The 23,407-nt window shown below is 47.1% G+C and overlaps 1 protein-coding gene and 1 long non-coding RNA gene across 2 annotated transcripts in view; both read right to left on the bottom strand.

Annotated features, from left to right (window-relative positions):
- LOC135914792 (decapping and exoribonuclease protein-like) overlaps positions 1-23,407 on the bottom strand; it is a 295,029-nt gene that overhangs the window by 145,528 nt on the left and 126,094 nt on the right. The window contains exon 4 of the mRNA XM_070538309.1: positions 17,459-17,572. Coding sequence (XP_070394410.1) covers positions 17,459-17,572 — 114 coding nt within the window. The remainder of the gene's footprint in view (positions 1-17,458; positions 17,573-23,407) is intronic.
- On the bottom strand, positions 10,457-13,719 carry LOC135914780 (uncharacterized). Its single transcript, XR_010568412.1, has 2 exons — positions 13,488-13,719; positions 10,457-11,735 (listed from the first exon to the last, which is right to left on the bottom strand). It is a non-coding gene; the product is annotated as an uncharacterized lncRNA (long non-coding RNA).

Genomic DNA, 23,407 nt, shown 5'->3' with positions numbered 1-23,407 from the left:
GGAATACGCGCGGAATTAGGTCGCATTTCTGCTTCCACGATAAAAAAAATTGATAGAAAGATTTTTAGCATGTATATCAGTTCACAAATGGGGGTTGTTCTTGTCGCAGAAAATCTTCTGCGTCTATTTCTTGTCACACGCTTCGAGAAAATCAAACAGCGGGACACTCCGCCAGTCGGGCTTCTTCGCTGTGTTAAATGACGAGTCTTCTCTCGTGTGATGCGACTGCGCAATATTCGCCACTGATTACCCACTGGCCGGCGAAAAATATTTTTGAGCCACCTTCTCAGAAGACGCGCTCCACCAGCAACTTCTATACCACCGTCTTCATTTGTTGGTTTTTTGTATCTCTCGTAAGGGGAGGCTGTCGCACGGCTCTGGACATGGAGATAAACTGTGAGTCACATTTTTCATCTGCTCCAGGTAGTTCTAAAAAGGCCCTGACGTCATTGGAGATATTATTTTATTCGTAATGCTGTTTCAGGAGCTCTTTCGTTTGGGTAGATAACTGCCACACTGTTTTTCTCATGAAAAGCACTGCAAATCGTACGTTTAGCGTCCTGAAAGCGTTCATATTGATGCACTGAATCCATATATTCTCCGTCCAACTTCACTGTGACCATTCTCTTATAATTTACATACACCTATTGTGCGGTACAGACTCATGTTTTCTCTTTCTCTCTTTCACTCCCTATACCCCTCCTCACGTGTAGAGTAGCAAACTGGACTCAGTCTGGTTAACCTCCCCGCCTTTCCTTCTTCCCTTCACTCTACATACACCTAAAGAAATTGATGCATCTTATCCATCACGTCTGCAGCATTTGTCAATGTAACATACATACTGAAGGGGTCCATTTAGAAATATGCAGGCGACATAAGCATATCAGTCACCATTGTTGCAAAAACATAGGAGCAGCATGTACACATTTCAGATAAAGTTGAAGTTTTCAACATATATAGGTTCTATGTAAGCTCTGCTTGGAGCTTATGTTATGCCTCCATATATTTTTAAATAATCCGAGTCTCTAACGTAGTGTTCCCGCTCTTCACAATGCGCTCAATCAGATTTCTTAGTGATGCGGTGTATCCGAAACTCTGCAATCTTGCAATTGGAATTGAGCACAAGCACTATTTTATCCAAGCCGTAATACAACGCAGTGTTTTCTGAGGGAGTTGGTGCGCATTTGTGAACAGGGAGCTAGGGAAACATGCAGACGCGTACTGTATGGGACAAGTGGATAGGATTTCGATTTCGCTTCACCTTACTTACCTGATAGTCCTGGCTGGATGAGTGATGCACTTTAAACCCTTCCTTTTTTTTCGTAATACGAGCCCTCATCCTTTTTGTGCACGAGTCTCACTTGATTCCCTATTATAAACACAGGCATTGCGCGATACGTGCAAACAAAATAGAGAAGATCGCGGAAAATCGCACCAGAGCTCACAACCGGCGGGTCGGCTACGCTACATAATACCGCACGCAGTGGTGTGCCAGCGACTACTTGACGCGTAGATCCCATACGTCGACCTAAGAGCGCCTTAGTAACCGTTGCCGGCTGAAGCAAACGTACGCACGACATCCGGTCGCGAGCAAACAGCGAGAGCTTTTGTCACAGCAGGAACGTTATACCAGGGGCGTCTACATTACGTGATTGATGCAGCCATAACGTACAAAGATGTTGTAATGCCCTCGGAGAGCAAGCCACGCACAATCAGTTAAGCACTAATCTGACTGCACACAGTAAATGAGCACGACGAACGCATTCCACGCTGTGTTCTACGGTGGCTGCGCCGATTCTCGCTTTGTGACTCTAGCAAGATGGCGGCAACCAACTTCACTTTTGGAGATCCACTTCCACGGTCGTTCCAGTGCCTACAGGCGGCGCGACGGTAGGTCAAAATGGCTGCCGAGACGGTGATAAGGCGATGTCACAAGCGTGTATATCTCGAGCAGCAAAGCACGTGAGTCCCTCTATTTTCGCTGCAAACCATACTTTCTCTCTCGCTAAAGAGACACAAAGGTGTGTAAATGAAGGCGAAGCTACGTTCAACGCCGGTCACATCATATGCTGCGGCATAAAGTCCATTAGAGACAATTTTTGCAAAGGGGAGCACAGAAGCGTTGCGGAAAAAGGAGACGTGCACAGGAAAAATGCCTACTTGCGACTAAGTACATGTTCAGAGACAAACCACCAGGAAACTTAATGCGCATGCGCTCTCGTCTAGAATGGTAAACAAGAAGTTTACATTTTGTAAATACACGTAAAATTCGCCTACCAAGGGGGCAGACCTCACCATATCAATAATGACAGCTATAGTGTAGGTGATAGTAACAACGGCACGTGCAAGTGGCCTGACAAAACTCATTCCAAAATAACATTCCGGGCAGGTGACTAAGAAACTTCAGCCAAGGGCGAGAAACGTAAATTTCTTATGCATCGGATGCACCAATACGAAGGTTAGCACAAGCGTGAATCTGGCCTACCGTGAGGATTTCCCTTCCGAGTGTGCCTTTTATCTGCTTTTGATCTCGGTTTTATCGAAAAGGGTCTTAAGTCACAAACCCTGCAATGCGCAGGAAGGTGCGCGGAGTTGCTCAGGGCCTTTGAAAATGAAGAATGCTCTCTTAGCGTGTCATTTAGACAGCGTCCCGTGTGCCCAATGTAAACTATTCCACAGTCGACTGGTATCTTATATACCACTGCGGTAGCGCAGGAGGCTAGTGGTTTCGTGTGTTTCTTTCCACAGGTATTGTTCTTGTTGTGGCCGTTTTGCAAAGGCGCACAACCGAGAAAGCTTGAGAGGAGCTGCGAAGAGGAGGTCAACGCCGTGTTTTTTCCCGATCCTTTTTAGGTTGTGTCAAATCGTTTTGTCTCTGAAAATATACTTAGTTGCAAGCGAGCGTCTTTCCTGTCCCCGTCTCCTTTTTCTGCAATGCTTCTGCGCTCCCCTTTGCAAAAATCATGTCGAACCAACTAGCCCAACAGCTTACTATTCCACTAGAGAAACCGAGGTCCGCGTCGAATAGCTCTGCCTGAAGACGAGTGCAAACAAGGGCCCGCGGCACTGCGTTAACACCGCAGTGTGTGAAGGTAGAGGCTCTGTAAAGGCCACTCTGTCGTTACTAGCCTTCAAAATGCTCTCGGGCATGAAGCCATACATTTGTGTTCTCGCAAACACTTAGTCCACGCAAACACTTAGCCCATACAAACAAGCCACAAGTGAGTGAACAAAACGTGTGACTTTATTGGCAGAAGACAGACAGTGTAGATTCTCGAGCAATAGCAGAAATAAAATTTGCATGTCGAGATACGCTGGAATCATTGACTCGCGCTCGTACACGGCTCACTGTCGTCGTCGCACATGGTAGTCTCGTAACGAGCGACAACCAGCAGCGGACACGGGTTGGACAGAGTGTTCCAACTGTTTGCAGGGACAGACTGCTTCCCAATGCAACTGAACAGGCCGCCATATTCGAAAAACATAACAGAGCAACCGTAACCAAATGAGATAACAGCGAAACTAAACAGCGATTAATCACCGCATGAGGTTCAGACAATACATTATACATTGACTACGAGTCATATGGCAGCAGTGGGCATTCACATATACGGCTTTCTTAGGATACACTCAGCCGCCTACTTACAGGCATAATGCTTGCCTTCGTCTCACATGGTGGTCTGGTAACGAGCGACAACCAGCAGCGGAAACAGATTGGACAGAGCTTCGCACCTGTTTGAACCGACACTAGCCGTTGACGATGAGCAACATCCATTGCGAAGCAATCAGGTGATGCAGGCATCTACTGCTGCAACCAGCACAGCGACATGGACAACTGGTTTTTAGCGCTAACTCCTTTCCAACCTGCACATTTCTTTTCTTTCGGGGGCCACAAACGCGTGGCTCACACTTGGAGTTCCACATTGCCTCACTATGGACAAGTAGCTTTCGTGGGCATCACCTTCATCAGCCACAATTGCAGGCCTTTCCACCCATGTGGCTATCAACTTCATACACATCGGACCATGTGCGCCCGTATGCTGGTCTCCGTTCATTCTTAATCACGACCGAGAAAGGCCAGAGGCACAATTTGTCCATGGCTGCAGCAGGAAAGAACGAACGGGGAGCACCAGCTATGGCGCGTGTATCATCATCATCAACAGCAGCAGCAGCACCCTGGTTAAGCCCACTACAGGGCAAAGGCCTCTCCCATACTTCTCCAACTACCCCGGTTATGTACTAATTGTGGCCATCTTGTCCTTGCAAACTTCTTAATCTCATCCGCCCACCTAACTTTCTGCCGCCCCCTGCTACGCTTCCCTTCTCTTGGAACCCAGTCTGTAACCCTTAATGACCATCGGTTATCTTCCCTCCTCATTACATGTCCTGCCCATGTCCCGTTCTTTTTCTTGATTTCAACTATGATGTCAGTAACTCGCGTTTGTTCCCTCACCCAATCTGCTCTTTTCTTGTCCCTTAACGTTACAGCTATCATTCTTCTTTCCATAGCTCATTGCGTTGTCCTCAATTTAAGTAGATCCCTTTGCGCAAGTCTCCGGGTTTCTGCCCCGTACGTAAGTACTGGTAAGACACAGCTGTTATACACTTTTCTCTTGAGGGATAATGGCAACCCGCTGTTCATGATCTGAGAGTGCCTGCCAAACGCACCCCAGCCCATTCTTATTCTTTTGATTATTTCAGCCTCATGATCTGGATCCGCGGTCACTACCTGTCCTTAGTAGATGCATTCCCTTTGCACTTCCAGTGCCTCGCTAGCTATCGTAAACTGCTGTTGTCTTCCGAGACCATTAAACATTACTTTAGTATTCTGCAGATTAATTTTTAGACCCACCCTTCTGCTTTGCCTCTCCAGGTCAGTGAGCATGCATTGCAGTTGGTCCCCTGAGTTACTAAGCAAGGCAATATCATAAGCGAATCGCAAGTTACTAAGGTATTCTTTATTAACTCTTATCCCCAATTCTTCCCAAACCAGGTCTCTGAATACCTCCTGTAAACACGCTGTGAATAGCATAGGAGAGATCGTATCTCCCTGCCTGACGCCTTTCTTTATCGGGATTTTGTTGCTTTCTTTGTGGAGGACTACGGTGGCTGTGGAGCCGCTACAGATATATTTCAGGATTTTTACATACGGCTCGTCTACACAATGATTCCGTAATGCCTCCATAACTGCTGAGGTATTCGACTGAATCAAACGCTTTCTGGTAATCAATGAAAGCTATAAATAAGGGTTGGTTCTATTCCGCACCTTCCTATTGGCCTCGAGCTCCACCACTGGAAAAGCTGGCGCCACCGTCGGCGTGACGTGCTAGGAGGGATCACGTGGACATAGCGGCCGCGTCGGCTGCTTCGGGAGCGCCGAAGCGAGCTGAAAACGAGTTTAAATTCCCTCGTACGCTGCGGTCCTCATTTTAGTGGAGAAATTTTCCCGCTTCGAGTGTCTCCTTTACAATGCTTGAAAGCACTGCAATAGGTAGTGGCTGCCTTTGAAGGCGCGCAACATGGTAGGCAACTGCTCGGTGCCGCAGGGCCGAACGCACGCAACGGAGGCCGCTGTCAGCCTTATTCGCACGTAGCCGCAGGACAAGAAGCTGCGTGAAGCTTGGCTCACGAAACATAAAACCGGCAAACAGTCATCGGCTACAACTCGGGTATGCAGCAAGAACAGACGCGAGGAAGATTTCTGCTACGGCACCGGGTCTGCGATGTTCGGAAAACGCGCACTGAGACGCTCGCCCGAGTCCGCTGCCCGACTAATGTCATGACGGTTTGGTCTATGAACATGTCGATGCTATAGATACTGGCAAGTTCAGTGGAGTGGAAAGGCAACGGTAAGAAGCACATAAAAAAAAGCATGGCATATGGTCATGTTTGCGTTATGAGTTAATGCACTGGATTACAAAAAAAAAAGGAGCAGCGGGAAATGGCACGCTGAGAACACCGATAAACATGCAGTGCGACGCAACTCGAGAAGTGATATCGAAAGGTCAAATAATTTAGAAGAAAAAAAAGATTGAATCGTCGCGACGGCACATCACAGTACCCGTAGGCGTCGAAGTCTCTACAGTGAAGTTATTTTTGAACAGCTCTGATAGCACCCACGCAACAATGGTTGCTTGCATACTGTCAAATGCTCATATTCTGCGCCCTAAAGCTCATGGCACGGTGCGAAAACGTGCGCGCGGACAAGCATGCAGACGCGCAGTCGGTCGCTGCGAATCTACGCGATCGCTGCATTGAGGCTTCGTTCTATATAGTTATACAAACACTATTAGAACATATTTCACATAGCTTGCTCTCAGCGTTTACCTGCCTTTCACACAAGAAGCCGGTTCGGGAAACTCCATCGCGACGACCGCGCGCAGTGGCGTTCACTGTACGTATTCGGTAAAGAGATAGCGTCTGTAAACGATTATGTGCTTTCAGTTTGCTCAAGATTATTATTTAGACAGTAAAAAACTTCTCTCGTTTCGAAAGTACTTGCAGAAATGTCCGGGAGAGCTCGCGCGTGGTGTTCTCAGTCAGCGCTGACAGCAAAACCTATGAGGAGCGCGCCGCGTGATCCCTCATACTACGCCAGCGAGGCACTTCCGCTAGATGGCGACTCCGTAACTCCTCGCCGCCAGTATCACCTGATTGATAGTGTGAATATGGTCTATTGTTGAGTAGCCTTTACGGAATCCTGCGTAGTCCTTTGGTTTACGGAAGTCTAAGGTATTCCTGATTCTATTTGCAATTACCTTAGTAAATACTTTGTAGACAACAGACAATAAGCTGATCGGTATATAATTTTTCAAATCTTTGGCGCCCCCTTCCTTATGGATTAGGATTATGTTAGCGTTCTTCCAAGATTCCAGTACGCTCGAGGTCACGAGGCATTGCGTATACGGGGCGGCCAGTTTTTCTAGAACAATCTGCCGACCATACTTCAACAAATCTGCTGTTACCAGATCCTCGCCAGCTGCCTTCCCCATTTGCATAGGTACCAAGGCTTTCTTTACTTCTTCCAGCGTTACTTTGGGATTTGAAATTCCTCTGGACTACTCTCTCTTCCATTATCGTCATGGGTGCCACTGGTATTGTATAAATCTCTATTTAACTCCTTAGCTACTTGAACGATCTCATCTATATTAGTAATGATATTGCGCCAGCTTTGTCTCTTAATGCATACATCTGATTCTTGCCTATTCCTAGTTTCTTCTTCACTGCTTTTAGGCTTCCTCCGTTCCTGAGAGTATGTTCAATTCTATCCATATTATACTTCCTTAGGTCAGCTGTTTCGTGCTTGTTGATTAACTTAGAAAGTTCTACCAGTTCTATTCTAGCTGCAGGCTTAGAGACTTTCATACATTGGCGTTTCTTGATCAGATCTTTCGTCTCCTTTGATAGCTTACTGGCATCTTGTCTAACGGAGTTACCACCGACTTCTATTGCACATTCCTTAATGATGCCCATAAGATTGTCGTTCATACCTTCAACACTAAGGTCCTCTTCCTGAGTTAAAGCCGAATACAGTTTCTGTAGCTTGATCCGGAATTCCTATATTTTCCCTTTTATCGCTAATTCATTGATCGTGTATACTGGTAATCTATGTCGCTGTGCAGACTGCAGGTGCAAATGCCTACCTCGAGAGACTGCTTACCAATGCAACTGACCAGGCCCCTACATCCGAGAAATGTAACACGGCGACCACAACCAAGTGGGGCAGCAAGACCACATCCGGCAATCAATCACTTCAGTGTAGCTTGCGCAAATACCCAGGCTACCGAGGAAGAGTCGCAATCATCTTCGAGACTAGGACTATGGAAAATGAGAAAGCTTGCATTCAAGAAAGAAGCCACTCTGGTCTGCAAACACTGAAGGCTAAAAACATCAAGAAAAGTAAAATGGTGCATAGCGCACGGTCCGTAGGTTAATGGAAGACATAGGTTAATGCAAGACACATGCCGATGCTGTATCAGATATTTCAGGAGAGGAATTGCACATGACAACATTCACTAGAAGGTACTGCTACGGTAGATTCGCTACTAAACAATGATTGGTATTAAGTTTCAGCGAACAATTGTTTGACCTTTATGTTTGGATGAGGATGAATGATCTCTAATTAGAATGGGCAATGAAAAAGCTTGCATTCATTAAAAAATTACACTTGTCACAAATGGAATTGACATGGCCAGGAAGCTGATTAAGGGCAAACTGACGGAACTCTTTCGGCCAGCGTCGTCCATCCTTGGTCAGAAGTTGCAGGTGCATCTCTGGATGAAGAATTTCCATAAAGTCCTTTTTGAGTTACCTGGATGACTCAGCCAAATGTCCGTGCTGGTGGCTGAAGCTCTTTTCAGTCTTGACACTGTCCTCTACAGGCTTGATATCTCATCCAAATTCTTCTGCATGCGCTTTGTTCGTGGTGTAAAAGCCTTTCAAATTCGGCTCCAGCCCCTTCCTGTTCGTGTAGATGGGAGCTGCTGTGATGACCAAGATGTGCTTGGCACAGACTCTATTGGGGCAGAACAGAGACACATGAGATATAGCACAGATTAGCCAAACTCATGTAGCGTTTTATTTTATGTTCGAACTAATTATACTGAACCGTAAAAATGATAAAACATTTATATCTGCTGCAAAAAATGACCTGTACCTCAAGACTAGCAAGCCAATACAGCATATATAAAGCACATTTATTTCTGAACCAGGTGTTGTTTACCTTGTAGTAGCTACCAAAGCCAAAGTCTACTCAATGGCCTTGTTGTAGCAGGCAGCAGTTTCTGTTTAGTGGGTGGAGTGTGTTGCTTTATACTGGTGCCGTCCTCATTACTGCATGTCTCGAACAGAAATTTTGACTGCATCAGAAATCGAAAAATGACAATTTCGCAATATGAAATGCAAGAAGGTGTGACCCATACATTGTAATAGTTTGCGACTACAGAACATATGCAAAGGTACACTGTCTGTTCTAGGATGCTTAAGCAGCATGTTAAATAAATATTGCTATTGTCCATAAAATTAATGTTTGCCTAACTACAATGCGTGTCAACAGCTTAGGTATTGTTAAGATTACAATTGAGAACATTTGTGCGCTCATATATACACAAGAGGAGATCACACTGCTGGTTCCACAAGCAAATGCATGAAAGTCATGAAGCTATAAGAACTGATGCATTATTTTTCTGCCCGAATGTGATGCACCGCTTCACTACTGCAAAATTAAATGCCCTACGGTAAACCAAACTGAACAGCAAGAACATTTGGAACCAACAAGTAAGAAATATGGGTGAATTACCATGCTTGCAACTGTTTATACATTAAATTCCGTACTTTCACTTCATTTTACCAAAGGAATATTCGGTTTTGTGGACGAAAGAAGTTGCCGGCGGAGTCGAAAAAACGTAGTTTTATATGTATATTGATAAGGTTACTCAGTCACCTATGGCCACGGCTACAATGAGCTGAAAAATGCGACGCGCGTTCCGATATCGCTCTCTCTTTCTTTCGTGGATTAGAAGAACTAGGAGGTTTTACGTGCCAAAACCATTTTCGGATTATGAGGCACGCCGTAGTGAAGGACGCCGGAAATTTCGACCACTCTGGGGTTCTTTAACGTGCACCTAAATCTAAGCACATGGGTGTTTTCGCATTTCGCCCCCATCGAAATGCGGCCGCCGTGGCCGGGATTCGATCCCGCGACCTCGTGCTCAGCAGCCCAACACCATAGCCACTGAGCAACCACGGCGGGTTTCTTTCGTGGATGTGTGTGTATAACGACAGCCTTGCAAGGAAAGGTTTATTTAGGAAACAGCAATGGAGGATCCTGACTGCCCATGTGTAATGCAGGATCTACTTCGTTACCGTGTCTCCATTTATAAGTTAATCAGACGAATATTATATAACGGTTCAAGCAGCGGTGTTAAACGACTTACCGTTAACCCGTACAAAAAAAATTATTGAGAAGGCATTGAAATATTGTTGGTCAATGTTGAGTTCTTTGTTGAGGAATTATTGAGAGTATGTTGGAGAATTGTTGGGTTGAGTGTTGAGCACTCTTGAATATTGGCCACTGAAATCAAATTGAAACACCATTGGGTACCTCAATGTTGAATAATTGTTAAGTTACCATTGGAAGTCCATTGTGCTTAAACGGCCCGTTGTGTTCGTTTTGTTGAATGGTTGTTGAGTTACCATTGATTCTGCGTTGAACTAACGTTGTGGTAGTTCTGTTGACCTGTTGTTGAGTTATTACTGCCACAGCATTGAAAAGCATATCGTGGCACAGTTGAGATGTCATTGAGATTTCAGAAGTCGCCATTGAAATATGATTGACGTTTCGTTGGGCTAGTGTATTTTTATTCATATATTGAAATTGCTTCGCTGTTCACACTTGCATGCCCCGGTGCCTGCTCATAACTTTCCCAAACACAAACAAAATCAAAGGAGAGACTGATCAACTTGAAGTACCTTTATTTACACTAAAGATGTGTGCACGTGAAACATTATTACAGTACATAAGGCACCACTACATCGAACCTGGAGACACAGGCTAGTACCTACAGCACTCTAGCAGTGTAAATACATCTGAAAAAACCTATACATATGAATCCAAGCAAAACGATCATTGTGCTCTTCACTTTCGACTTAATGTTGAATTCCAATGGCGTAGTCGGAACAGCCGACGGACTCCGCGAGCGAGCACTCGACTCTGGCGCAGAGCAACGCCTCCAGATCCGCGAGTGAAACGCAACCTGCGCCGCCGGAGCAAGGCGGAAGCGAAAGTTCTATCACCGAGTTACCCAGAATGCCTTGCGTGTTGTCATTTCCTTCCGCTGTTTACTCCCAGCACCGCCGCACCGGTCACTTGTCTCTTCAGCGCCGTTCACCTGTTGTTTTTTTTTAAGTGTGGAATGGATATCTCGCCAAGCGTGCAGCAGCTTTTGCTTCCTCGCGAGTCATGACCGGTGGCGCCTCCCAGCAGACAAACGTGGTAAAGGAAATACGTCACGCAGAGTTCCGGTCCACTCCGCCGATTTTGGCGGAGCATCTTTTTCTACTCCACGGAGTGACTCCCGCTCTGAATCCACTCCGACTCTCTCATTGGAACACCTTACTCCCGCCCTCACTCTGCCATTGGAACAAACTTGCTCCGAAACGAGCAGAAAAACGTGCTCCCACTCCGCCATTGGAATTCAGCATAAGTTTATGACTAGAAGGCAAAGCGACTCAAAAGGCAGGGCTTAAGCATACCCTTGTAACAACCAACTTTGAACACATGAACACTTGGAGCTTCTTGCATGTAAATACACAAAAGACATCTGAATATGTTACATTAAAATGTTGCGCACACTAACACATCACAGGAAGAGCTACGGCTTACTGTGAGAAGGCAAAATAACCAACTTGAAACAAATGACTTCACGTAAATATATACAGCAATATATACAACATTCTCACAAACAAAAGTAAATGCCTCCCCTCAAAAGGTAGCCTATCCTTTACTACTAAACGCCAGAGCAAATCGAAAGTAAGCCTTCACAGCGTCCATGCAGCAGCTAGTACACCACAGAGTAACACAGAAAATAGTAGAAAATCCCACTTGATGGAGATTGGGAACAGAGATGCGAGCTTGCTAGTGAATCAGCCACATATCAACGGGTGTCTCTTGCACGACGCCAAGGTGCTTTTGGCGTAGAACACTTTAGCATCTGGGAATTTACTGCATACGTAACCTGTGAGAAGGGAATGTGGACAGAAAATGAGATTGCGCGGATTAAGAATCTACCACACACTGCACATAACTACGCACGAAATAGAAGTACACACTACACTGGCAAGTAAAAATTTGCGACTCTTTACGAGTGCCGTCGAGAAAAGGAAGGAATGGGTTACTACGGTAAATGTTAGCTAAAACACGCACAGCGATGTTTCACAGTGGGGAAAATATTCCCGGCTCTCTCGCAGAACCAAACACTACGCGACAGTGCACAGCCCATACCAAACAGATGTCGAATCTTTGGGTAGAAGTCCAGTAGAAGGGATGACCTAAACATACGCCGAGAGCGATGCGAGCGTGAGCGTGCCTGTACGAGTGAGAACATGAACCGCACCTTTGAAGCTAGCCGCGCTCCGGCGTGGCTCCGATCATCCCGCGCGATTTGTGTGCAGAACGTCGCGTACACGCCCTTGCGTTGCGCGGTAGCGTCCGCGCAGTGAGCTAGCTTCATGCACGCGTCATTCTTCACCGCGCAAACGGTGCTCGAGTGCGACGCTTAGCTCGAGGCGACAACGCGCTGATTGGCGCTCCTTTCGCTTCTGGAAACAACGCATATTCGGATCGGTCCAACTCAAAGAGGCAGCAGAGAACGGTGGCATGTTTCGGTTATCGCTTATTAAAATTGTACAGTACGCCTTCAACGGCAGACCGCCGCGCTAGATAAAGATGCTTACTGCGGTAGTTTTGGCGGTGATAGACGATAAGGTGAGCCCGTCGGCGGCTGTGTTCTTTGACCACGTCACCACACCTCTGTTCATTTGCGCTGTGTATCCGTGTACAGTCACCGCGCGGAAGTTGTGACTAATCGGTTGGCCGTTCTCCGAAAATCCCAGAGAGGCGAAATATATTTCGGGGTGCGCCGCATCATTAGCCGCAACCTAAATCGAGGCGCGCTTAACCGCTACGGCACAAAAGGTGATCACACTAACAGTATGGTATACGATGAGCCGCTACGGAAAAAAAATTTCTGATGTTCCACGTGCCAAACCAACGATCTGATTATGAGGCACGTCGTAGTTGGGGACTCCGTATTAATTTTGACTTCCTGGAAATTTTTACGTGCATACAATGCACAATGCACGAGCGTTTTTGCATTCCGCTCCTTTGTAATGCGGCCGCTGCAGGGATCGTATCCACGACCTCGATCCCCAAATTGCCACGGAGGCCGCCATAGTTACGAAATGCGTAAGCGTGAAGTGCAACACCGCTTTCCGGTACGAGTGTGGTACAAGCGTAGCACAGCTGCACACCTGCTGCACGATTATTTGTCGCGGTTCTCCTAAACTCGTAGTGCCTGCCTAAATACCTTGAAAGGCAGCGCGCCTCTCACGTATCGGAACGCGATAACAAGCGCTTAGACGGCATACGTGAGCCGCCATGAAAAATGCCGTGGCCATTGTACAGAATTATCACTGCGCAGAGAAGCCGATCCTTATGTTCCAATTGTGTTCTCTCATACAAATGAAGGAAACGTTATTAGACATGAACAAATGAAGCAATGCGATTTTACGCACATGGGGCGCCGCTGCCTCTTCGCCTGCCATTGTTTCAAACGAAGTGACGGCGGCAGCGAGCGTTAGTATCGCGCGCATTTGCTCCGGGGCATGCGGTTTGCTTCAAGAAAGTGAACGGTGTGCTTAACATGTCACGCTCGCCAATGTCAAAATAGAAAAGAAGGCTACGTGCCCAAGAAAACGAGATTACTTACCTATCTTTAGAAGTGCGGCTGCGACTGTTTCGGGGTGCCTTCTCTCCAACAGGCATCATGGCCTCTGCCGCGCAACTCATCAAAACCGTCAGACTCGCAAGACTAGTTGTTGGGTGAGCCAACCACTTCACCGGATAAACGTCCCACTTATCGTCGTTAAAGCATTTCACTAAAATGTGCGTCATGATGTCCGAAAACAAAATACTTTCATCAAGAAGCACGAGGCGTGAACCACCGCACAACATGCAACCGAATAACTGAGTCCGAAAGCCGTTCACAGCTTCACATGGCTTCACTATCGTATTCAGTTATAAAAACCTTTCAAACACAAAATAACGGCACTTAAGAACCACTAATCAATTAGCGATAATTTTTCATCAACTAACCTTCACAAATTATTAAGAGCTACCTAATTTATAGCGTAAACAATAAATACTACGACCAAAAAATGCGACTACGAAACTAGCGGTAACCATGTCTACTGTTGCAAAAGTGTGCGCAAAACGAAGCTCGGTTGCACCCGTTTGCGCGCACACATACACACCCGAACGCTACCTTAACGTTTGTCGCGCCACCTAGAAATAAAAATTACTACTAGTTTTGCTATTTTTACAAAAATAAAGCTTCTAAAATAGTTTGCAGCGTTTTTGCAGATGACGAGGTGACAAGCAAGGTACAATAAGAGTCCGTTACCTGTATTTCTTTCATTTCCCTTTGGTGTGCTTAACTGAACATACGAGACCTGCAGGCTTGGGAGAGGACGACCGTTCGGCGAGGCTCAAATAAATCGCGTGCTGCTTGCAAGGCGAGAAACGGGAGCAGCCGCAGATACAGCGATTAGCTGTGATACTGTTGCGGCTGTTGCTGAACCTGAAGCTCTTCGAAGTCAATGGTTATAGCGGCTACGCGCTGCGATCTCAAAGCGCGTTCATTCTTTGATCTCTAGTACCACGGACATTGGACAAAACTATATTTGCTTTACGGACAGAGAGTACGTCGCAGGAAATTCGAAGACCTCACCCATGTATGTTTGTAGCGTGTGCGCGCTTGCATCCTACGGTTCCCACAGTGCGTCCGATGCTCGAAGGTAGCGTCGTCGCCTGTCGGCACCTGTCTTATCGCCGGCCGCGCTGCCGCCGTGTCTACTTTTGGGGAACTCCACATGCGCGTAGTCACCGTGTTGGCAAGTGAGTTTCGCATTCTTCTGCTCCCCGAAACGTGCTCATTTCGGATCGTACCAATGGTTATGTCATCTAGTGTATGTTAAAACTACGATGGCATTTGTACAACGGCGAAGAAATAAATCGTTATGAACTTGGGCGGTCATGAGTCTAGTCTAACGTTGCAGTTTTTACGTAGCGAAAATGGCTACGAAAGTGGGGCGGTCCCGGAGATAGGCGCTTCAAAGCGCCAGCTGTAGCGACAGCACCAGGAAGTGGCACGCGGCGCACACGCCAAGCATTTCAGAGCTTACTGGCTTTCGAATGAGAGGAGTATGCGCGCGCTCGTGGCCTATTGGTTAGAGTACCGGGCTCGACGGCCGACGTTCGATTCCACCCCATCGGTCACACGTAATTTTCTATTAATGAAAGCGAGGCGAAAGAAGAACCTACCTGCCGCAAAGTGACAGGAATGAGGTTGGAACGCATCGCAAAACATGTTTGGAATGTCTTCATATGCGAGTCCTAATTATTGTATACTGGACTCAACTGCTACACAACAAAAGAACAACTAGAAAAATCAACACAAATTACCCAATAACTTGTTTATTGAGAACACTCAACGGTAATATTGTTGTGCAAGGGTTGAGTGAACTCAATTGCTCTTGAAAATTTGTTGAAGTCAGTTGCTTCAACAATTCCCCAACAATATATCAATGGTTAATCAACACTCATTTTTGTACGGGAATGCTGTTGTCAGCCGCAGCAGAATCCAGCTCCCGTTTCGATGCAGACGTGTTCCGAATGGCTCACGACCGAAACCTAGCTTTCGGGCTTACACGTCCGTTTGCAAACACGTCACTTCACCCAAGTTAAATAACGCGAGACATCGACGCAATGAATTAGTTTGAGCAACAGAGAAGCAAAGTGTACGAACGAATGAATCCGTGCCACCGTGAACTCGAAAATAGCGGTAAAAATTTTAAATCCACGCCAGAGGTCACGTGAAAGATTGAGGATGCTGAACGCTGTTTGCGTTTTTAGTGACAGAGAAACAATAAACTGACTAACATATAGTGCAATATCTAATTAGCAGTGATAATTTTGCCCTCTCTTTTATGTAATAAAAATGCTTCGGTAATTGTAAGATAAAGTTTCTAAAATAAAATTGCGCTCATTACGGCGTCTCTAGCGGGAAATATTGAAACTAACGTAAGCATCCCGAAGTGATTCTACTATGCTGGTTTTATTAGCAGCAGCGCGCGGTTATGGTAGCCACCATAGCGCGGTCGATTTTTTCGCCCTCTATGGCCACTTGTCGAACTTGAGAGTGTGCGGGGCCTGCCGAACCGTTGAAGTGCGTCGCAGATTTCAATCACCGGGTGTCTGTATCGGAGGAAGGTCGCGTGGCGCCGCCTGCGGCGCTGGAATGACCAGCACGGCAGTACTAAAACCCCTTCAACTTCTTAAAGTAGCGACACACTCCTCCTCCGCCTTCACTCCACCTGGTTTCTCCTCTCTTTCACGCTCCCTCCTCGACCATGGCGCCGCCTACACTGCTCGAGCGTAGCAACGGCGCCAACATGCATTCGTCGCCGCTCCGTAGACACTTCTCGAGCAAAAATGGCGCTGATGCAAGGCGCGAGGGCCCACGTGATGCTATTAGTCCAATAGCGACGCGGCGTCGGCCTAGGCCAGAGCGCGCGAGGAGGAGGCGGCATTCTTCTAAGCATGGCAGTACTTTACGAAGTTTAAGGGACTTTAGGCCGGACTGCTCGCGCTCCCCGCTGGAGAGCGAGCGCACGCGATGTCCGCCGACGTCTCGCGCAGGCGGTATCGCGTTCCGCACATGAACGCCGTTGGCTTGCGGCTATGTGTACGCACGAGGCCTGCGTGTTGCCGGCTACGCGGCATCGCATTTTGTGCGAGTAAAACATGCTCTTCTTAGGTTTGATCTGTCCTGCTGCAGGCTACAGATGGGAAACAGCAAGCTGTACTCACATTGTTTTAGAGAGAGAAAAAGAAGAGAGGAAAAGCGGGGAGGTTAGCCAGACGGTCGTCTGGTATTTAACCCTGCATTGAAGGAAGCATGAGGACGAAGAGAGAGAGAGAGAGAGAGAGAAATGGCACTGCTTGCGAGCACGTGCGCTTTAAGTCCGCATAAATGGTCACAGAGAGCTGTCGACTGGACGTACTGCAATGACGCTCTCGTTGCTTTCTGCGCGATCAACGCACACGGTTATCAACAGGTTATCAACAGTGAATCAACGTTCCCAAAAATGATATAGAGTGCAGCCGCTTAATTGCTTTCCGGAGAGGTTTTGACATTCATGATTGCACAATGGCGAACTGCTCCTGTGGTTTCTGCACGATCTCCACGAAGAGGGCCTTCGGCCTTCAATTTCTACAGATGTAATTTACCCTATGCATCCAAATAAGCCGAGTACAGCGTCCGACATATACTTATCCAACGTTTAGTGTCACAGATTAGGGTTCACTAAAAAAAGACGTAGATGAGTTGGACGCTGTTTCGTAATTTCGTAGCTTCTTAACAAAGTGCGCTCATAAACATTGATGAACGAATATTACAATCACCGAAGAGCCTGGGTGATTGATGTGTGTGGTCTCACAAATGAGATGTCACTCAATACTAGGCAAATGCGAATATATGTCTAACAGAAATGCGCACATATATCGAGGAGTTCATCAATCTGGCCGCACACCCAGCAGAGACGTGTTTGTGCAGCCTTGTCTTTGTGCCATTAGTCATCAAAATTAAAGATTTGGCAAAGTATTTTTCGAGTGGCTCACCCGGCCCGTGGTGAACGAACGTCTCCGCGAGCGGCTTCGACGGCGGCGCTGGAAAATGCCCTCTTGTTTTCGAGGATCCAGTGCAGCAGGGTGTCCATAGTGGGTGTTTCATTTCTGCACAAGTATAAGTTTGGAAGTCAGAAGTACACCTTGTCAAAGCTGATTTACCGCGTTTTAATCATTACAGTTTTACTTAAGCAGTGACCCAGGCACCCGTACAAAAATGACTGTTGATTAACTATTGATATATTGTTGGGGAATTGTTGAAACAACGGACTTCAACAAATTTTCAAAGGCAATTGAGTTCGCTCAACACTTGCACAACAATATTACCGTTGAGTGTTCTCAATAAAGAATTCATTGGGTAATTTGTGTTGATTTTGTAGTTGTTTTTTTTGTTGTGTAGCAGTTGAGTCCAGTATCAATAATTAGGACTCGCATATGAAGACATTCCAAAAAATTTAATGCGAAGCGTTCCAACCTCATTGCTGTCGCTTTGCGGCAGGTAGGTTATTCTTTCGCCTCGTTTTCATAAAAAGAAAATAATGTGTGACCGATGGGGTGGCATTGAACGTCAGCCGTCGAGCCCGGTGCTCTAACCATTAGGCCACGAACGCGCGCATGCTCCTCTCGTTCGACAGCCAGGAAGTTCTGAAATGCTTGGCGCGTGCGCAGCGTGCCACTTCCTCGTTCTGTCGCTAAAGCTGGTGCTTTCAAGCGCCTATCTCCGGGACTGCCCCACTTTCGTAGCCGTTTTCTCTCTCTAAAAACTGCAGCGTTAGACTAGCTTCATGACCGCCCAAGTTCATAACGATTTATTTCTCCGCCGGTGTACAAATGCCATCGTCGTTTTAACATACACTAGATGACATAGCAATTGGTACAATCCAAAATGAGCACGTTTCGGGGAGCAGAAGAATGCGAAGTTCGCTTGCAAACACGGTGACTACGCGCCTGTGGAGTGCCCCAAAAGTAGACACGGCGGCAGCGCGGCTGGCGATAAGACAGGCGCCGACACGCGACGACGCTACCTTCGAGCATCCGACGCGCTGTGGGAACCGTAGGATGCAAGCGGCGCACATGCTGCAAACATACACGTGAGAGATCTTCGAATTTCCTGCGACGCAGCCTCTGTCCGGAAAGTAAATATAGCTGTTTTCATCCAACGGCCGTAGTACTAGAGATAAAACAACGAACACGCTTTGAGATCGCAGCGCACAGCCACTGTAACCATTAACTTCAAAGAGCTTCTGGTTCAGAAACAGCCGCAACAGTATCGCAGCTAATCGCTGTATCTGCGGCTGCTCCTGACTCTCGCCTTGCAAGAAGCATGCGATTTATTTGAGCCTCGCCGAACTGTCGTCCTCTCCCAAGCCTGCAGGACAGGTCCCGTACGTTCGGTTAAATAGAACACCAAAGGAAAATGAAAGAAATACAGGTAACGGACTCTTATCACACCTTACTTGTCACCTCATCTGCAAAGTTGCGACAAACTATTCTAGTAGCGTTACTTTTGTAAAAATGATAAAATTAGTAGTAATTTTTAATCCAAGATGGCGCTACAAACGTCAAGGCAGCGTTCGGGTGTGTGCGTGCACACGTGGTTGCAACCGTTGTAGCTTCGTTTTGAGCACACTTTTGCAACAGTGCACATCGTTACCGGTAGTTTCGTAGCCGCATATTTTGGTCGTAGTATTTGTTGTTTACGCTACAAATTAGGTTGTTTTTAAATCTTTACGAAGGTTAGTGGATGAAAAATTATTACTAATCAATTAGTCCTTTTTCGATGCGGTTATTTTGTGTTTGAAATGTTTTTATAACTCCATACGATATTGAAGCTGTGAACGGCTTTCGGACTCAGTTGGTTGGTTGCCTTGTGTGGTGGTTCACGTTTCGTGCTTTTCGGTGAAGGTATTTTTTTTTTCGGACATCATGACGCACATTTTAGTGAAATGCTTTAACGACGATAAGTGGGACGTTTATCCGTTGAAGTCGTTGGCTGACTGAGCTACTAGTCTTCGACTGATGTGCGAGCCTGGCTGTTTTGATGAGTTGCATGGCAGAGGTCATGATGCCTGTTGGAGAGAAGGCACCCCGAAAGAGTCGCAGCCGAGCTTCTGCAGACAGGTAAGTAATCTCGTTTTAACGCGATAGCGTTAAGGAGCTCGTGTCGCAGAAAAGCCGGTGTCGTCGGCGTCGGTGTCGGTGTCCGCGGCATTGACCGTGAGCGATAAATCACGGCAGGCACTTTATAAATAAAAAGCAACTTCCAAGATGTGCTGGGTGGGAATCGAACCAGGGTCTCCGGAGTGTGAGACGGAGACGCTACCACTCAGCCACGAGTGCGATGCTTCCAAACGGTACAAACGCGCCTCTAGTGAATGCGGTGTTGCCTTCGAAACTAGCCGTGGAAAGTTATACTACGGTGTATATCAGTAATTCTGAACATGTAACTTACAGAAGTCGCAATTACACGAGTAGCGAAGTGCGTTTCCGCTGCATTTCTTCTGCGCTTTCCGCACACGCAGAGCCATCTTGCAGCAAACACAGAAGAACCCCTCCTCTCCATGTACGGCGCTGCCCGGACAGATGGCGCGCCACGCGCGCATTGGAGCTGCGAGGACCGGTGCGAGGCGGTTCGCGGGCCGGACTCTCTCTCCCCTGACAACGCTTCGCCTTGCTCCCTCTGGAGAAATCAAGCGTCCTTCCTTTCTTTAGATCGCTATCTGTCTATCTCTCTGCCCGTGCCGATCACGACGTTTGGCTGGCGTGCATCATTTCCCCCTCCGAGATATCGAGTTCTTCGGTTCGTTCCGCTTGCTCAGGCGCACGTTTCGTTGCTGCGCCGAACGCCGCGTTGCTCGACCGTATGGCTCGACGCTCACCGCGTCCGATGCGGGGCGCCTCGTAAGTGATGGCTGCCCTGTAGCCCATTGTCTTACGCCCCTTGGCGGGTCGACGGGAACACTGTCGCGTTCCACTCTTGAAGGCGAAGCTTAAGCGTCCTCCAATTTTTCTTGGGCACGTAGCCTTTTTTCTATTTTGACATTGACAAGCGTGAGATGTTAAGCACACCGTTCACTTTCTTCAAGCAAACCGTATGCCCCGGAGCGAAAGCGCGCGATACTAACGCTCGCTGCCGCCGTCACCTCGTTTGAAACAATAGTAGGCGAAGAGGATGCGGTGCCCCACGTGCGTAAAATTGCAGTGCTTCATTTGTTCCTGCCTAATGACCTTTCCTTAATTTGTATGAGAGAACACAATTGGAACATAAGGATCAGCTTCTCTGAGCAGTGATGATTTTGTACAGTGGCCACACCATATCTTTCATAGAGGCTCACGTGGGCCGTCTAAGCGCTTGTTATCGCGTTCCGATACGTGAGAGGCGCGCTGCCTTTCAAGTTATTTAGGCAGACACTACGAGCTTAGGAGAACCGCGACAAATAGTTGTGCAGCCGGTGTGGAGCTGTGCTACGTTTGTACCACACTCGTACCGGAAGGCAGTGTTGCACTTCACGCTTACGCATTTCGTAACAATGACGGTCGCCGTGGCAATTTGAGGCTCGAGGTCATGGATACGATCCCTGCAGCGGCCGCATTCCAAAGGAGCGGAATGCAAAAACGCTCGTGCATTGTGCATTGTATGCACGTAAAAATTTCCAGGAAGTCAAAATTAATACGGAGTCCCCAACTACGACGTGCTTCATAATCAGATCGTTGGTTTGGCACGTGGAACATCAGAATTATTTTCTTTTCCGTAGTGGCTCATCGTATACCATGCGGTTATTGTGATCATCTTTTGTGCTGTAGCGGTTAAGCGCACCTCGATTTAGGTTGTGTCTAGTGGTGCGGCGCACCGCAAAATATATTTCGCCTCTTTGGGATTTGCGGAGAACGGCCACCCGATAAGTCGCAGCTTCCGTGCGGTGACTGTTCGCGGATACACAGCGCAAATGAACAGAGGTGTGGTGACGACGTCGGCAAAGAACACAGACGCCGACGGGCTCGCCTTATCGCCTATCACTGCCAAAACTACCGCAGTAAGCATATTTATCTAGCGCGGTGCGTTTCTGTTGAAGGCGTACTGTACAATTTTAATTGGCGATAACCGAAACATGCCACCGTTCTCTCTGCTGCCTCTTTGATCTGGGCCGATCCGAATGTGCGTTGCTTGCAGAAGCGAAAGGAGCGCCACTCGGCGCGTTGTCGCCTCGAGCACCGTTTGCGCGGCGAAGAATGACGCATGCATGAAGCTAGCTCGCTGCGCAGACGCTAGCGCAAAACGCACAAGGGCGTGTACTCGACGTTCTGCACACAAATCGCGTGGGATGTTCGGAGACACGCCGGAGCGGCTAGCTTCAAAGAAGCAGTGCATGTTCTCACTCGTACAGGCACGCTCACGCTCGCATCGCTCTCGGCGTATCTTTAGGTCATTCCTGCCGCTGGACTTCTACCCAAAGATTCGATATCTGCTTGGTGTTGGCTATGCACTGTCGCGTGGTCTTTGGTTCTGCGAGAGAGCCGGGAATATTTCTCCCCGCTGTGAAACATCGCTGTGCGTGTCTTAGCTAACATTTACCGTAGTGACCCATTTCTTCCTTCTCTAGAGAGCACTCGTAAAGAGTCGCAAATTTTTACTTGCCGGTATAGTGTGTACTTCTATTTTGTTCGTAGTTATGTGCAGTGTGTGGCAGATTCTGAATCCACGCAATCTCATTTTCTGTCCGCATTCCCTTCTCGCAGGTTACACATGCAGCAAATGCCCAGATGCTAAAGTGTTCTACGTCAAGAGCAGTTTGGCGTCGTGCACGAGACACCCGTTGATATGTGGCTGATTCACTAGCAAGCTCGCATCTCTGTTGCAACTATCCATCAAGTGGGATTTTCAACTATCTTTTGTGCGGCTCTGTGGTGTACTAGCTGCCGCATGGACGCTGTGAAGGCTTACTTTCGATTTGCTCTGGCTTTTAATACTGAAGGACGGGCTACCTTTTGAGGGAGGTATTTCGTTTTGCTTGCGAGAATTTTTACCAGCCTAACCAAGTGATAGGTGCGTACTGGAAACAGCAACGCCAACAGAGGCGGACGACGAAATAGGTAGCACACACGAGCGCAAGTTCACCTAAGTTTATTTTTGAAGGCAGGGTTATTAAAGACGCTGGTCAAGTTGACAAAGGTAAAGAGCCGTGCATGCGTGGAAGAAACAGCCACGAGTGACAAGAAAAAAATATGAAAAAGCCATGTCATGTAGAATAAACGTGCGTGAAAAACGAGAACTATCGGACAAATTTTTCCAAAAAGCGAAATACTTGTCCGATTAGTGATACTACCCAACGAGAAATACTCTTGAGAACTGCAAGTCTTTCCCACTAAGGGCAACAGATAACTTGGTTATGCATTTGTTTCGTTTGTGATCAATAAATATTGCTTCTGGAACTCCTCTGGTGTTGAGGTATAGAGCAGAAAGAACGGTTGTTTCATCACGAAGACCAGAACACAAGAGGACTTATGGAAGAATTATTTATCGATCACGAAGGAAAATTCATAAGCAAGGTTTCTATGGCCCTTAGTGGGAAAGAGTTGCTGCAGTATTTCACTTTAATATCACTTACAGGACAAACCTTTCAGTTTTCATGTGTGTTTTTTTGTTTTTGACGCACATGTTTGTTCACAGAACATGTCTTTCGGTCCTTTTTTGTTCTGCCTGGCTGTTTCTGCTGCACATCCATGGCTTTTTCTTTGTGAAGTTGACCAATGTGTTTAAAATATTTGTCTTCACGAATAAACTTCTGGTTGAGTCAGCGTTCATGTGGGCTCCTACCTTAATTCATCCTTCTCGTCTCTGTTTGGTGGTTGTCTAATAGACATGTACACCGAATTGGCGACGTGTCCACAGAATTGATACATGAAATATTTGAGCTGTTTGTAACAGGAAGAACGCTATAGGGT

Source organism: Dermacentor albipictus, chromosome 5, assembly GCF_038994185.2.
Source record: "Dermacentor albipictus isolate Rhodes 1998 colony chromosome 5, USDA_Dalb.pri_finalv2, whole genome shotgun sequence".
Taxonomy (NCBI): Eukaryota; Metazoa; Arthropoda; class Arachnida; order Ixodida; family Ixodidae; genus Dermacentor; species Dermacentor albipictus.
This window is presented reverse-complemented; position numbering and strand designations above follow the sequence as displayed.